Source organism: Nyctereutes procyonoides, unplaced genomic scaffold (assembly GCF_905146905.1).
Source record: "Nyctereutes procyonoides isolate TBG_1078 unplaced genomic scaffold, NYPRO_anot_genome, whole genome shotgun sequence".
NCBI lineage: Eukaryota > Metazoa > Chordata > Mammalia > Carnivora > Canidae > Nyctereutes > Nyctereutes procyonoides.
Window position 1 is genome coordinate 15412380 of NW_026575147.1, and position 13749 is coordinate 15426128.

Consider the following 13749-nt stretch of genomic DNA (forward strand, 5'->3'; position numbering starts at 1 on the left):
AAATTCTCACTCTAATCAGTGGGGCATGAAGGTGGTTCTTTTCCAACTCGCTTGCCAATTTTATTGCACTTAATTTGGCAATGAAGCATACTGCAATAAAGAAACTCTGGAATTAAAGAAAAAAGAGTTAGGGAGTAATCTGTCTTTAAAAATCTTGTTTAAGTTTAGGTTAGGAAAGGTGTTATGCTTTTATTATCTCTGCCCAGGTTCTTGTCAATTACCATCTGCAGCTCGTTCTTCTCTCATGCCATCTTCTCATGATGAGATGCATGTTCAGAAATGAAGGAAGACCTAACTGAGGTCACCTATATGCAAATCAGATTCCATAGGGACCAACAGAAACAGGTCTGAGAGCTAATGTCTCAGGCAATGGAGTCACGATTATTAACTTTTAGTCACCACCAATCCAGACCAGAGATTTTAGCAGTGAAAATGGGAAAAGGTACAATATTCATCAGCCAACTAGAGCTTTCACAACTCCCACATCCGTTGAGGATAAAGAACATAACAAAAGGGCCTCAGAGGTCCTGCTCTGGACTACATGTGTATTCTTTGGTTGACAGAGTTATTCAAAACATTATTTTTCATATATGTATGTGTTAAAAAACAGCAGTAGGGTTTCTACTCATACTAAATACACAAATATTGTCACATGCTTGAAAAATAAAACTTACTTTTTTGGTGATCATCTGGAGGAGTAATACGATCTTCATAAACTTGATAAAAGGTTGTGATTCTGGTACCATCAGCATGATCCACTATCCGAGTGCCATCTTTCTTTTCTACAATGACTACTTTGTCTTCTCGAGTTGTCATAACCTAAACATACAAAGGCAGAGCATGATCATTTGATCAGGTGACTAATCCCAGGTGTGTTTATTTTTATACCTCATTGAATACCATCAAAATCTTAGTTATCTATTTTTAAGCTAAAGTCTTATCTCCTCTACTTGGTCAAAGCTTTACAAAAGTCCTGGAAGGCAGGCATTGCTATCCTCATTTTGTAGATGAGAGAATTTAGGCTTGGAGAAGTTAAGAAATTTGCTCAAAATCACTCCCCAAGTGCCAGGGTTGGTGTTAGACTACGGCCGTTTGACTTGAAAATTGATGCTCCTTCCATTGTTGTATATTTGTAAGAAACAAGTTAACATCATGCCTGGCCTGACCCAGGTCTGTCATGGAAAATGACCCCAAGTCCTGCCTCCTTGAAAATTATAGGATTCAAGTGAGCACAGCCTGCTGAAGCTGCCTTGCATGCTATGCCAGTCTCGGTCTAATGTCATCAGAATAGAACATGAACCTTGGTGGGAAACAGAGGCCATGGCTTCTCTGTGTCAAGCCGATCTATACACTCACAGGCCTCATGTGGGCTTGAGGGGTAAAGGAGGCTGTGCCTGTGGGTCGTTATTGGGCCTCTGCATAGGATGAGGGTGCCACACTGATCATGCTGCTTTTGCTGCCTTGTCTCCTTCCCTAAAGCAGAGCAAATGCAGGTGCAGATTAAAGCCTAGATGTTCTGTTATTTTGATTGTCCATTTTAAACTGTACTCTCTTCTATTCCAGTGAAGAGTCTTACTGCGGAAGATGGATAGAAGGTATGAGAAAGAAAATAGCTGTTAATCATCCAAGGCAGGACGCTGATGGGTGGTTACTTGGTCAGCCCAGTATGTCCCAGGTCTACTCCAACGTGGAGTGCCAACCATGCACTGTGAACTGTGACAGGTCCTGGGGATACAATAATGGATGAGACTAAAGTTGAAGTCCCTATCCTCCAGGAGTTATAGACCAGAGAGAAGACAGTCATTAAGAAAGTCACTGAAGGAGCCCTTTGAAGGATCACCCAGTCAGCGTCTGCAGTGAAGGTCCTGATGTGGTCTGGCTTCCTCTCTGAGGAAGCAATGCCAGAACTTGGATTTGGTGTGTCTTGGATTTGGTGTGTTGGTACAGGGGAGCAGCATTGAGGACACAAAGGACCCCAGGAAGCAGTGAGGAGAAAGGTAGGAAATAAGGCTAGAATGGGAGGGACCAAAAGAGAGGGCTTTAAACTATGATTAAAGATTTCAGCCTTTATCCCAAGGAGAGCCAAAGTAGGAGACAGCAAGAGTCACAAAGGAAATTTACTTGGTCTTGCAAATACTTCAATTCGAATGAACAATCAGGCCCTTCTATACAGTAGCCAAATGGTTGATCAGTGAAGATCTAAAACCCCTAGTTGTGTGTGTGTGTGTGTGTGTGTGTGTGTGTGGCAGATATGGAGATGCACAGCCTGTATCTCTCATTAAGAGAGGACTTGTCCCTCAGCTGGGGGGTGAGGGACCATCACAAACAGCCTGCGGCTCTCAGATATTTCCATGTCTGCCCCAGTTGCAGAGAGATGCTTTGCCTGATTCACAGAGTTTCAGGGTAGCTGCATCCAGTGACTGAATAAGGCAGGGGTATACCAGTCTGGTTCCTGCTACCAGACTTGGGACACTAGGGCAGGGGATCCTGGCTCCGGAGCTGCTGCCAGTTGGCTGAGGCTTTGTCGGGTCTGTGCCAAAGCACAGCTTCTCCCTCTGCCTGTTTATGCTTCCTTCCCCTTCTTGCACAGATGGTGTCCAACTGGCAATAACAGTATTGCAAAGTATGTAATACATATTTCAATTATTGAATATTTTCTAACTTGGTACATCCTAATCGTAAGGAACACAATATTTCACTGAGAGTCCAGATGGATGTGACAAAAGGTCAGTTAACTGTGTTTTGACTCAATATCTAGAGCTGATAGAAGCAGGTGATAATTGCCTTTTTATCTCTTTATAGTAGGCATAAATCACTATCTATGAGAGAGAAAAATGCATGATGTTCATCATCATTTTAGGTTCTTATCATTGGAACTCTCAGCCAATGTGTATAATGAGAAGTTCTGCTAAAGAATATAGCTGTTGAGAGCATGAACCTTGGAGTAAAGGCACCTGAGTTAAAATCTTATCTTCAAGGATGGCTCCATGACTTAGGCAAGTGGCTTAACTTCTCTGTGCTCTAGTCTCATCTGTAAAATGAAGGCAGCACTAGTATCTTCTTCAGGGATGTTATGTGGATTAAGTGAGATAATGTTGGTAAAGTGATTAACACTTAGTCATCAAGTTAGCAAGGATTAATACTAATTCTTTATCCAGTAGAGACATTTACATATTATTATTTAGAATTATTCAAACATTTCATAATACCACATAACACTGATACTTTCTGATCACTATATGGTGGGAAGATTATTATTCTCGGTGGGATAAGAACACAGTAGTAAGAATGTTACTGAACATCTGATAGTGTTGGGTCTGGCACTAATCTTCTTAACTATTTCAGGTAAGGACCATTATCTCCATTTTGTAAATAAGGAAAACCAGATTAGAAGCTTGTTGAAAGTCATTCAGCCAGTATGGACTGTGGCTGGGGTTCAAACCAGATCTGTGTCACCAAAAGAGCATTACCCATGCCTCTTATTTAGTGATATTTCACATCAGGTGTTTTTAAAAAGTCCATTTTCAATTTTCTTTCATATGACCATGGGTTTTCTTGGCCCTTATTTCCCTATTGGGTAAGCACACAGGATCTGGAATGCCACCTTGGGATCCACATTCTGACTGTCCTACTTGGCTGTGTGCTTTGGGAAAACTATTTAACCTTTCTGTTTTTGCTTCATCTGCAAAATGGAACCAACATTAGTCTGTTGTGAGAATAAAATGAGAACAGGGCTTGGCAAAAAAATGAGTGCTCAGTAAATACTGTTATTGCTGTTGTTTTAATTATTCTGTTAGGTGTCTGATAATCAATGAATGCTTGAATCCAAGTTCTTGGATGTTGGTTCATGCTTCCATAATGGCGATAAGTAATAATAAGGAAAATTGAGTGTTATTAAGAAATATTAATCACATTTGAATATTAAGCCAAATAATCTACATCAGAGGCTGAATGAAAGGCAGTTATTTGAAGTGACCAGAAAACCTTCCTGAGATGATATGTACTTCGAATCTCACAAAAGATGCAACTAGCAAACAAGGTAAGACATTCCAAAATTATTTCAGAAGTACACCAAAGAAGAAAGGAAAATACATTTGGTTAGGTAATATAATTCATCTCAATACCATGAAGTAACTTTGCTTTTGACCAGCAGCACATGGCTATAAACAAGAGTGGGAAGTCCTGAAACATGATATAAGGCACCAATCTGTCCTGTTGTTTACATTCAGAGGGTGCCACAAAGCTCCATGTGAGATGTTAGAGGAATAACTGAGGATGGAAAGAGCTCAGTTTTCAGTCACCTACAATAGCTTCTAATGAGGATCCAGCACTTCCTGGATGTACACTCTTGCCCACATTACCTAACTTCCTAAGGCCCAATTTCCTCATCCGTGTAATATAACATTCATTGGTGCAGAACCTGAATGAGATAATGTACACAAAACACAAAACCCCTAACAGAAAGCCTGGTACATTAAAAGGTGCTATTGTTCATCCCAAGAGTTTTGATTCCACATCATAAGCCAAACTATTCTTTTCTTTTTTAAAAAGAGGTTTTTATCTATCAATCATCTATCTATTATCTATCTATCTATCTATCTATCTATCTATCTATCTATATCATCTATCATCTATCTATCTATCTATCTTAGAGAAAAAAGAGAGAAAGAATAGGGGGAGGGGCAAAGGGAGAGGGAAAAAGAGAGAATCTCAAGCAGACTACTTTCCAGCACAGAGCCCAATGTTGGGGCTCAATCTCATAACCCTGAGATCATGACCTGAGCTGAAACCAAAAGTTAGATGCTTAACTCACTGTGCCACCCAGGTGGCCCCCTAACCATTATTTTCTATACCACTCATTTGTCACTTATTCTTAGGCTACAAATAAAGTCTTTTGTATTCTTGCTCTGTAATGTTGAGAAATTATTGAATTATTTAATGTGAGCACCTCCTTAAATATACCATACATTCTTTGAAGTCACGGATTATGAGCAAATTTCTACCACTCATTTCAGCTGCACACAGAGAAGTAGAAATAAAGTGTAGCCCCTCACCTCCTAGAAGATAAGACATACACACAAATACATTCAACATAAAAAAATACATGACACAATTAATATTATATATCTTAAATGTGGTATAGATATTCACAATCTGTTTCTCATTTCAAAAATTAGATTTCATGGTACATTATGCTAGTCAAATAAACCACAAAGTGTTTTTGTGTTTGGGAAGATGGATCCATCTGTTCATCCATCTACCCACTATTTACTAAATAGTTACAGAAAATTAATTATTTCAGGCACTCTTCTATGTGTTGTTTCAGAACTCTAATGATTTATAAAATTTTGCAATATACAATATTTTGCCATACCGTTCCATTGACAGGATCTGTGGTCTTAAAGGATAATAATGGGGTCATGTCTGTTATTCTTTCTACTCCTTTGGTGCCAATCCGTTTTCCTTCTGGTGTGGTTGTAAACCAGGTGCCTACATGAACCTCCACTGGAGTTACTGTTTGAATTGTCTCTGGGGGAGGATCATGGCTTTCATTCTTATGCGCCATTGATGACTGATTTTTGTGACTTTTTCCTGCAGAAGTTCAAGTAAAATCAAACACAGCATAACTATAATATAAATTAGATAAATTATTCATGAAGTTTTTTTTTAAGATTTTATTTATTCATGAGAGTCACAGAGAGAGAGATGCAGAGACACAGGCACAGGGAGAAGCAGGCTCGCTGCAGGAAGCCCGACATGGGACATGATCCCAGGTCTCCAGGATCATGCCCTGAGCCGAAGGCAGACGCTCAATCACTGAGCCACCCAGTCATCCCCATATTCATGAAGTTTTAATACATCATAAGCTACCTCAGACACTGTGGCATAGAAATTCTAGGTGGTATTCATCAATTATATTATTTCTCAAGTGGGAAAAGATATCAGGTTATGGATACCTTAATCTTTGCCCTTGAACCTTGGCTGGATTCTCACCATGTCTCCCCATACAGACACGTGCATACACAGCTCAGTCCATATGGCACAATATCTACAATACTTATTCTGGTCAATTTCTGTATACTTTGGAATCTTGCTTATACCTTCCTGGATTTCAGATTTGAGGCTCTCTACACTAGTTTTTTTTTTTTTTTTTTTTTTTTTTTTTTATGATAGTCACGGAGAGAGAGAGAGAGAGGCAGAGACACAGGCAGAGGGAGAAGCAGGCTCCATGCACCGGGAGCCTGACGTGGGATTCGATCCCAGGTCTCCAGGATCGGGCCCTGGGCCAAAGGCAGGCGCCAAACCGCTGCGCCACCCAGGGATCCCCTCTACACTAGTTTTTAAAGCCTACTTTGGCTCTCTACCTCAGATTCCTTCTTTTAAGTTACTGAACTCTAGCATTTTACAGTATTTCTAACTCTTCATTCCCCTAATTTTGTCATTTGGTTAGTCATAACTAGGAGTTATCTTTCTTCAGCCCTGGATCTGGAGAACTTTACCAATAAGGCATATATCTTTAGTTTCTCATTAGGGGAGAGGATTTGTACAGTTCAGCTTCTATATTGATAATCATCTGATGCATCCCTCCTCCCAATCCTTCCCCATCACCATCTATTTGGAAAGGAATCTAGAACTGGAAAAGCCCTCATGGAACTCTGTGAATAGTATCTCAATCCCTCTATCAGAATAGATTTGCTCCATTTTTATAAATAATGATGAGATTTGCTAGTGTTATCAAAGCTCAATAATGAGGTAAACTCAGACCCAGAAGCCAATTACAAAGAGAGTGAAGGACTGTTAACTCTAAGATTCCTCAGATTCAGAGTATGGAATGTGCATCAGAGCATGTATCTTGGGCCAAGGATGCAGACTTAATTAATGGGAAGAGCCCAATAAGATAGATGCATGAAGCTAAGCCTTATCTTTGCCCTAAGATTTAATTTTGACATATTTATATTTCCAGAGCATTAAAAGAGAACTGATAGACCTATAGAAATTATTTAGAATGACTCTCAGAGTGGCAAATTCATAGAGATAATAATGAAAAATAATAAAAAGAGAGGCCAATGTTTCTAATATATGCTTAATAGCAAATCTATAAGAGGAGGAGAAAAAATGGAACAGAAACATTTTAAGAGGTAATTATTGAAAGATACTAATGAAAGATACTAATGAATGATTCAAGAATCCCAATTTATTCTCACTTGGATAAATAAAAAGAAATCTACACCTAGCTAAATTGTATTGAAATTATAATAAAAAAAGAAAAGATTTTCAAGGCAGATTATCTTCACAGCAACAATTAGACTGAAAGCCAACTTTTCAACAGCAACACTGGAAGTAAGGAGAGTATAGAGAATTTTTGTCACTATGTTGGAGAGAAAACACCTATTAACCCAGAATTCTGTATTCAGTGAGATTATCATCCAAGGATGGGGACAACATAAGACATTTTCAGAAAGTATCTGTTATACAATAAACAGATTAGAAATTCTGATTAAAACACAAAAATTCAGGAAAGACAATTATCATATGATCTCACTCATATGTAGCATATAAGAAACAGCTGCTTTGGAAAACAGTTTGCTGGGTGCTCAAAAATAGAAACAGAGTTATTATCCTAGCAATTCCATTCCTGGATCTTTACTCAAGAGAAGTGAAAATGTATGTTCACACAAAAACTTGTACAGAAATGTTCATGTCAACTTTATTTGCAATTTCCCCAAGCGGAAACTACCCGTTTGTCCATCAATTGATGAGTGGCTAAACAAAATGTGATGTATCCATGCAACAGAATATTACTCGACCATAAAAATGGAGTGCCAACACAAATTGTACCATAGACGACCCTTAAAAATATTATGCTAAATAAAAGAAGCCAGTCACAAAAGGCCTTATATTGTATGGTTCTCTTTATATGAAATGCCCAGAATATGTAAATTCATGGTAACAGAAAGTAGATTGGTGGTTCTAAGGCCTTGAGTGGAGGGGAAAACAGAGTGTCAGCTCATGGGTACTGATTTTGGGGAGAGAGTGAAGGGAAAGATGGATAAATAGAGCACAGGGGTGAAACTATTCTGTATATTATCGTAGTGGTAGATTTACTACATTTGCATTTGTCAAAACTCTTAGAGCTATGCAACATGAAGAATGAACCCTAATGCAAACTGTGGACTTCAGTTAATAATAAAGTATTGATATTGGTTCATCAGTTGTAACAAATGTGTTTAAAACAGGGAAAACTGAGCCAGGTAGAGAGAAAGTGTAGGAGAATTCTGTACATTCTGCTTATTTTTTTCTGTAAGCCTAAATTACTCTTAAAACATAGATTCTGTTATTATTATTATTTTTTAAAAAATTATTTTTAAAGTGAATATGTCATCTTGAATGGATGGACTTTAAAGAAATCTGGAGCACACCGTGCTGGAGGTGGAAGCCCTTTGGAACCCCGCTTGGCCCTAAGAGAAGTGGCTACTCTTACATCAAGTCCTCTCCTATCAAAAAAGAGGGGAGCTTTTGAGCTGGGAAGTTTGAAAGTCATGAGGACGCTTTCATTCATTTCAACCAAGAACCTTATGCTACCGTTAAAGGAAAGTCTATTTCACTAAATTTTGAGTAACCAAAAAGAGAATTCGGTTTGCCTCTATATAAGGTTACTGGTTACTGGGGGGGGGGGCGCGGGGGGATGTGTGTAACTGACGAACAAAGATTACATTTTGGTCTCAGATCACTTAAGTCATATGAGAAATTGAGAAAAATTTGCAATGCAGGTGCCCACACTCCAATCTCAGCTCTTAGTAGCTGAGAGATCTTGAGGAAGTTATTTAACCCCTCTGTGTCTCAATTTCCTTGTCTATAAAGTGGAATTATTAAAATATATATCACACAGGGATGTTCTGATTTAATACTTTAAAGTATTCAGAACTGTGCCTGGTACATAAACACATATCTACTACTTATAAAGATCTCTTACAAATAAATATGAAAATAATGAACATTCCAGTAGTAAACCGAGAAAATGTGTGAATAGAAAATTCACAAAAAGGAAAAAACCTGCTAAATGTTTTATCTCACAAGTAATAAAGAAATGCAAATTAACAGAATAGTAAGATTATTAATTATCTATCAAATCAAATGGAATAAGATTAAAACAATAAGGAAATCCAACATTAGCAAAGGTATGAGGAAGCAGATATTTTCTTACTGCCCTGAAGTAGGGGTATAAATTGAGAATATCTCTGAGGAGAGCAATTTCATAATTTAGGTTATGGCAGGCACTACTGATTGCTTAATCAATCGTTACCCAACTTCTTTTTCCCCTTTCCCCTACTAGAAGTGCTATCTCCTAAAAAAAAATCCAGAAGTGATCAGACCCCTAAGTTCCCTAGCTAGCGCCAGGTCTAGTCAACGAGATGTATAAGGGAAAGTCAGCTGGTGGGGGAAAGGGGTGGAATCTGAAAATGTTTTCCTCCTTGATAAGAGGACACTTTAAATAAAATTCTCGTGTTCACTCTCTTTGCTTTTTGCTTTGACAGTTACAATATGAGAACCTCATGCCTAGAGCTGGTGTGCCTTCTTGCAGCTCAGAGAAAAAGGTCAAGAGAACGAAAGAGATGCCTACTTAGAACCTTGACATCATTCATCTGCTCAGCTAACCCTAAAACAGTAGCCCAGGCATTAGAGTTAGTGTCATATAAGAGTATATAAGGACACTTTTACTAAAAGAAAAAAGCAGTTCACAAAACAGTGTGCGATGCTGTGATTCCAATTAAAATGTATATATATGTGTACATGTGAGTATATATGAATATATTCATAGAAAAGATGAAAAGTATCAGAAGACTTATTAAATCCATTATAAATTGAGAAACTTCAGTCATCACCTTTCTTTGGGATGACAATCTCAGACGGTACTATTTCTGACTTCTGCTGAGAAACTGTGTCCATCAAGTCTCCGCTGTGGGGGCTTGGTGGCATTTCAACAGGAGGACAAACAGGACCTGAATCAGGACTATTGCTCACAACACCATCTGCAAAGAGAATCTGATGGAAAAGTAAAAGTTCTTATATTTTCAGAAGCCAGCAGAGACTGGTTAACATTTAACACTGCGTATCAAACTGACATAGATTAAAATTAATCCAAGGGAAAAATGCTGTTTGCATATTACAGGAGCAAACCAAAGCTCCAGGTAGCTTTGGAGCTCAGAGACTATAGTCCCTTAATAACCAGGATGATGATATTATTTAATAATTTAATATTTTCCATTTACCTTCTGTTTAGTTTCTTTTTATTTCTTATCTTTTATTGGATTGACTTGAGTTTTTATTATTTTTTTAAATATTTGTTTTATTTTTATTTTCTCCATTTTATGCAACTGGAAAAATAGCCGCTCTATTTCAACTTCTATAACGACTACATTTAAAACTTTGCCACAGGACAGCCCCAGCCACTCAGCGGTTTAGCGCCGCCATCAGCCCAGGGCCTGATCCCGGACACCCGGGATCGAGTCCTGCGTCAGGCTCCCTGCATGGAGCCTGCTTCTCCCTCTGCCTGTGTCTCTGCCTCTCTCTCTGTGTCTCTCATGAATAAATAAATAAAATCTTAAAAAATAAATGAATAAAACTTTACAACATGTTTAAGTGTTTAGTGTCTACCAACATATATCTCTAGTATGTGTCCCATCTAGAGGTATCATCTATCCAGATCAGTATCTATAGCCTATCAATGACCATGACAAGACCCAGCACCAGGGCTGCTAATGAGAAATCTAAGGTTCTTCTAGTTCTCATTCTGCAGTAGGTAACCGGTTTCCTTTAGGAAGTGTTTGGGATTGTCTATCTATGCCGTCCCAAAATTGCACTCTGACATATCTGGATGATATTTTAAAGATAGTATCAATCCTGCTTGCCAATTGGTTGTCCTGTTTAATCCAAAGTTGTTGTTGTTGTTTTAACTCTGGGAAAATTCCCTAGATCATTTCCTTCATTATTTTCTCCTTCACTCCATTTTCTTCTTCTGGAGTTTGTATTTTTCAGATCCCTTTTCTACATTTCTTAACTTTTCTCTCCCTTATAATATACTTGCCTGTCTTAATTTTTCACAATCATTTTTCTTCTCGTTCTTTTTTTCTCCTGTAAAATTTTTAATTGAAGTATATTGACACACAATATTATATTGCTTTCGGGTGCGCAACTCAGTGATTGGACACACAATTGTAATTTTTAATATATAAGAATATTTTTTCCACAGCAACTTTTTTATTGTTTTTTTTTGCAGATTGCTAACCTCTCAAGTCTCTGCTTATATTATTTTTACTCTCAAGTTTTTTGTCTGTTCTTATTTTTAGATGCTATTTCTTTATTTTTTTTAAATTTTTATTTATTTATGATAGTCACAGAGAGAGAGAGAGAGAGAGAGAGAGACAGGCAGAGGGAGAAGCAGGCTCCATGCACCGGGAGCCCGACGTGGGATTCGATCCCGGGTCTCCAGGATCGCCCCCTGGGCCAAAGGCAGGCACCAAACCGCTGCGCCACCCAGGGATCCCCCCCCTTTTTTTTAATTTTATTTCTTTAATTTTTTTTTATTCTGTAATTTACTTTCATGCAGTTGTTTTTTTCTCTAAGGTTGATGATTCTTGGGTGCGTGGCCATAGTTCTCTTTGAGGATCCCTTTTTATTTCTTGGCGGTGTATCACAGAAGCAATTTCCCTATGATCATTGGGGAGGGATTGAGCTGGGCATATGACTTCCAGATATTATGATTTCTGGTTCCCATCCTCCCGATAGTAGTGAGTTACCTGGGACACTAACTTGATTTTCTGGGTGCAGAGTTCCATCTGAGAAATGTCTGTGTTAGAACTTCTGATTGTTAATTTTGCAGCAGTTTTTCTCTTGTACATTAATCTTTGCTCTTATTTTTCCATCAGTTATCTCATCTGATTTGCATTTTCTAGAAATCCTCCTAATCTTCTTATCCATTGATGGTGCATTTTGTTGTTTTCCAGTACTGTTATGAATTTATTACTTAAAGGTATTTAAAATTATTCTAAGGTGCCTCAAGAGGGAGAGTAGGTAAACACTGTGTTTAGTCTGAAATCTTGGATCATATATAGAATGAGTTTGTTTGTATCCTGTGTTGCACAGAAGACTATACATTTCTCAGTTTGTCATCCTAAGTATCACTCCATTTTCAATGAATTGTCCCTCCTGCCTACCATGATATTGCTCTTTACCCATAGCATGTTTGTATTTCACTCTGTAGCAGGAAGGAGTATTATTTATCTAAAATTCTTTTACCTGTGTGGATCCATCCAACATGTATTTGACAACAGTGCCTTGCCTGGTGATAACTCTTGATGCCTCCTGCTCCACTGGTGGCATCACCGTCTTGTAGAACTCATAGTGCTTCACCTTCTGGGGGTAGCTCTGCCGGACCATGATGTCCCAAATGGGTTCCTCATTCATAACATTCAGATCTTAAAATAAAAAAAGAAAGGAAGGAAGAAAGCCTCACTGTGAACTGAGTAATGCTATGTAGCTGGCATTTTATCTTTTTGCTTAATTTTTTTCATTCTTCTGTTTACATCTGAATAATAGGGCAATTTCCATGCCATGACAGATAGACCAGAGCACTGGCTTTTTGCTACTTTTGTTATAGTCAAGTGTAGTAAATAATATCATCTACAAGTACTTAATAGGTACCTTCTCCACCTATAAATCATTCTTCTAATGAATTCCAGGACATTTCTGACAGAAGTAGGAAGGAAGCAGAGTTTTGCTGTTAGATGTTCCCTATTCTCTCTCCTTTGAGTAAGCTCTTGCCCCTGCATGCACAATGCTCTCCTGGTGTCCCCTGGTTGCCTGGAGCCCCAGGGGAAGTTACTCAGGCTTGCCCTTCCTAAATCATTCATCATCTTTCAAAGTTAACATAATCCCCTCATCTTTAACCAAATCCAGATTCTGCTCAAGGTTCTACTCTTAGCTGGCTATTAAGGAGAAAAGCACCTAATAAGTTCCTTCAAAAGAAAATATTATTATTGAGAATTTCTGGCATACAGTAACTATTCAGTTTTTGCTGACTGAATACTTTCTTCTTCTGAACTTATAAAGTGGTTTATCAACATGTAATGATGGCATTTCAAGGATTATATCAAGCTGATAGAAATATATTTCACAATGAGGGCCCCTCATGATACCCCCTAGGTCACAGAAGAATTAATAACAATAATAACCATTTACTCAGATGTTATATATTTTAAATGTTTTGCATTTATTATGATTTCTGGTTCCCATCATCCCGATAGTAGTGAGTTATTCAGCCCACCTCAGTAACTCTTTAAGAAAGACACTTTCACTTTCCAGAGTTTTAGATAAAGAAATGGAAGTTTGGAAGGGTTATAGCCTCTCCAAGGTCACACAGTCAGTAAGTAGCAGGGCTCAGATTTGAACTGGTCTCTATGCTTCACTATTTTCTCAGGTTGCAAAAACAACCACTTCTACCATTACCAAGAAACAAACAACTTCCCCCAGACCTAACACTAGAATAGTATGCTTCAGATTAGAAAGTATTTTCTCATTTAATACTTGTAACAGTTCTGTTTAGTATATGACACAATTTTATAAATGAAGAAATTCAGGTGGAAAGAGACTTGTCCAAGATCACCCAAGAAAGTTGTCTTCTTGTATTATTGCCTTTCCCTTCCTCTGTCCAAGGCTGACCCTGATGAAAACATCGCTACTTTGGTATTT

General features: G+C 38.1%; 1 protein-coding gene across 1 annotated transcript in view; it reads right to left on the reverse strand.

Annotated features, from left to right (window-relative positions):
* The window catches only part of SPAG17 (sperm associated antigen 17), a 199027-nt gene that overhangs the window by 42970 nt on the left and 142308 nt on the right, over positions 1 to 13749 (reverse strand). Inside the window, exons 27-30 of the mRNA XM_055312171.1 lie at positions 12298 to 12476; positions 9885 to 10044; positions 5375 to 5592; positions 675 to 819 (exon numbers count right to left, since the gene is read on the reverse strand). Coding sequence (XP_055168146.1) covers positions 675 to 819; positions 5375 to 5592; positions 9885 to 10044; positions 12298 to 12476 — 702 coding nt within the window. The remainder of the gene's footprint in view (positions 1 to 674; positions 820 to 5374; positions 5593 to 9884; positions 10045 to 12297; positions 12477 to 13749) is intronic.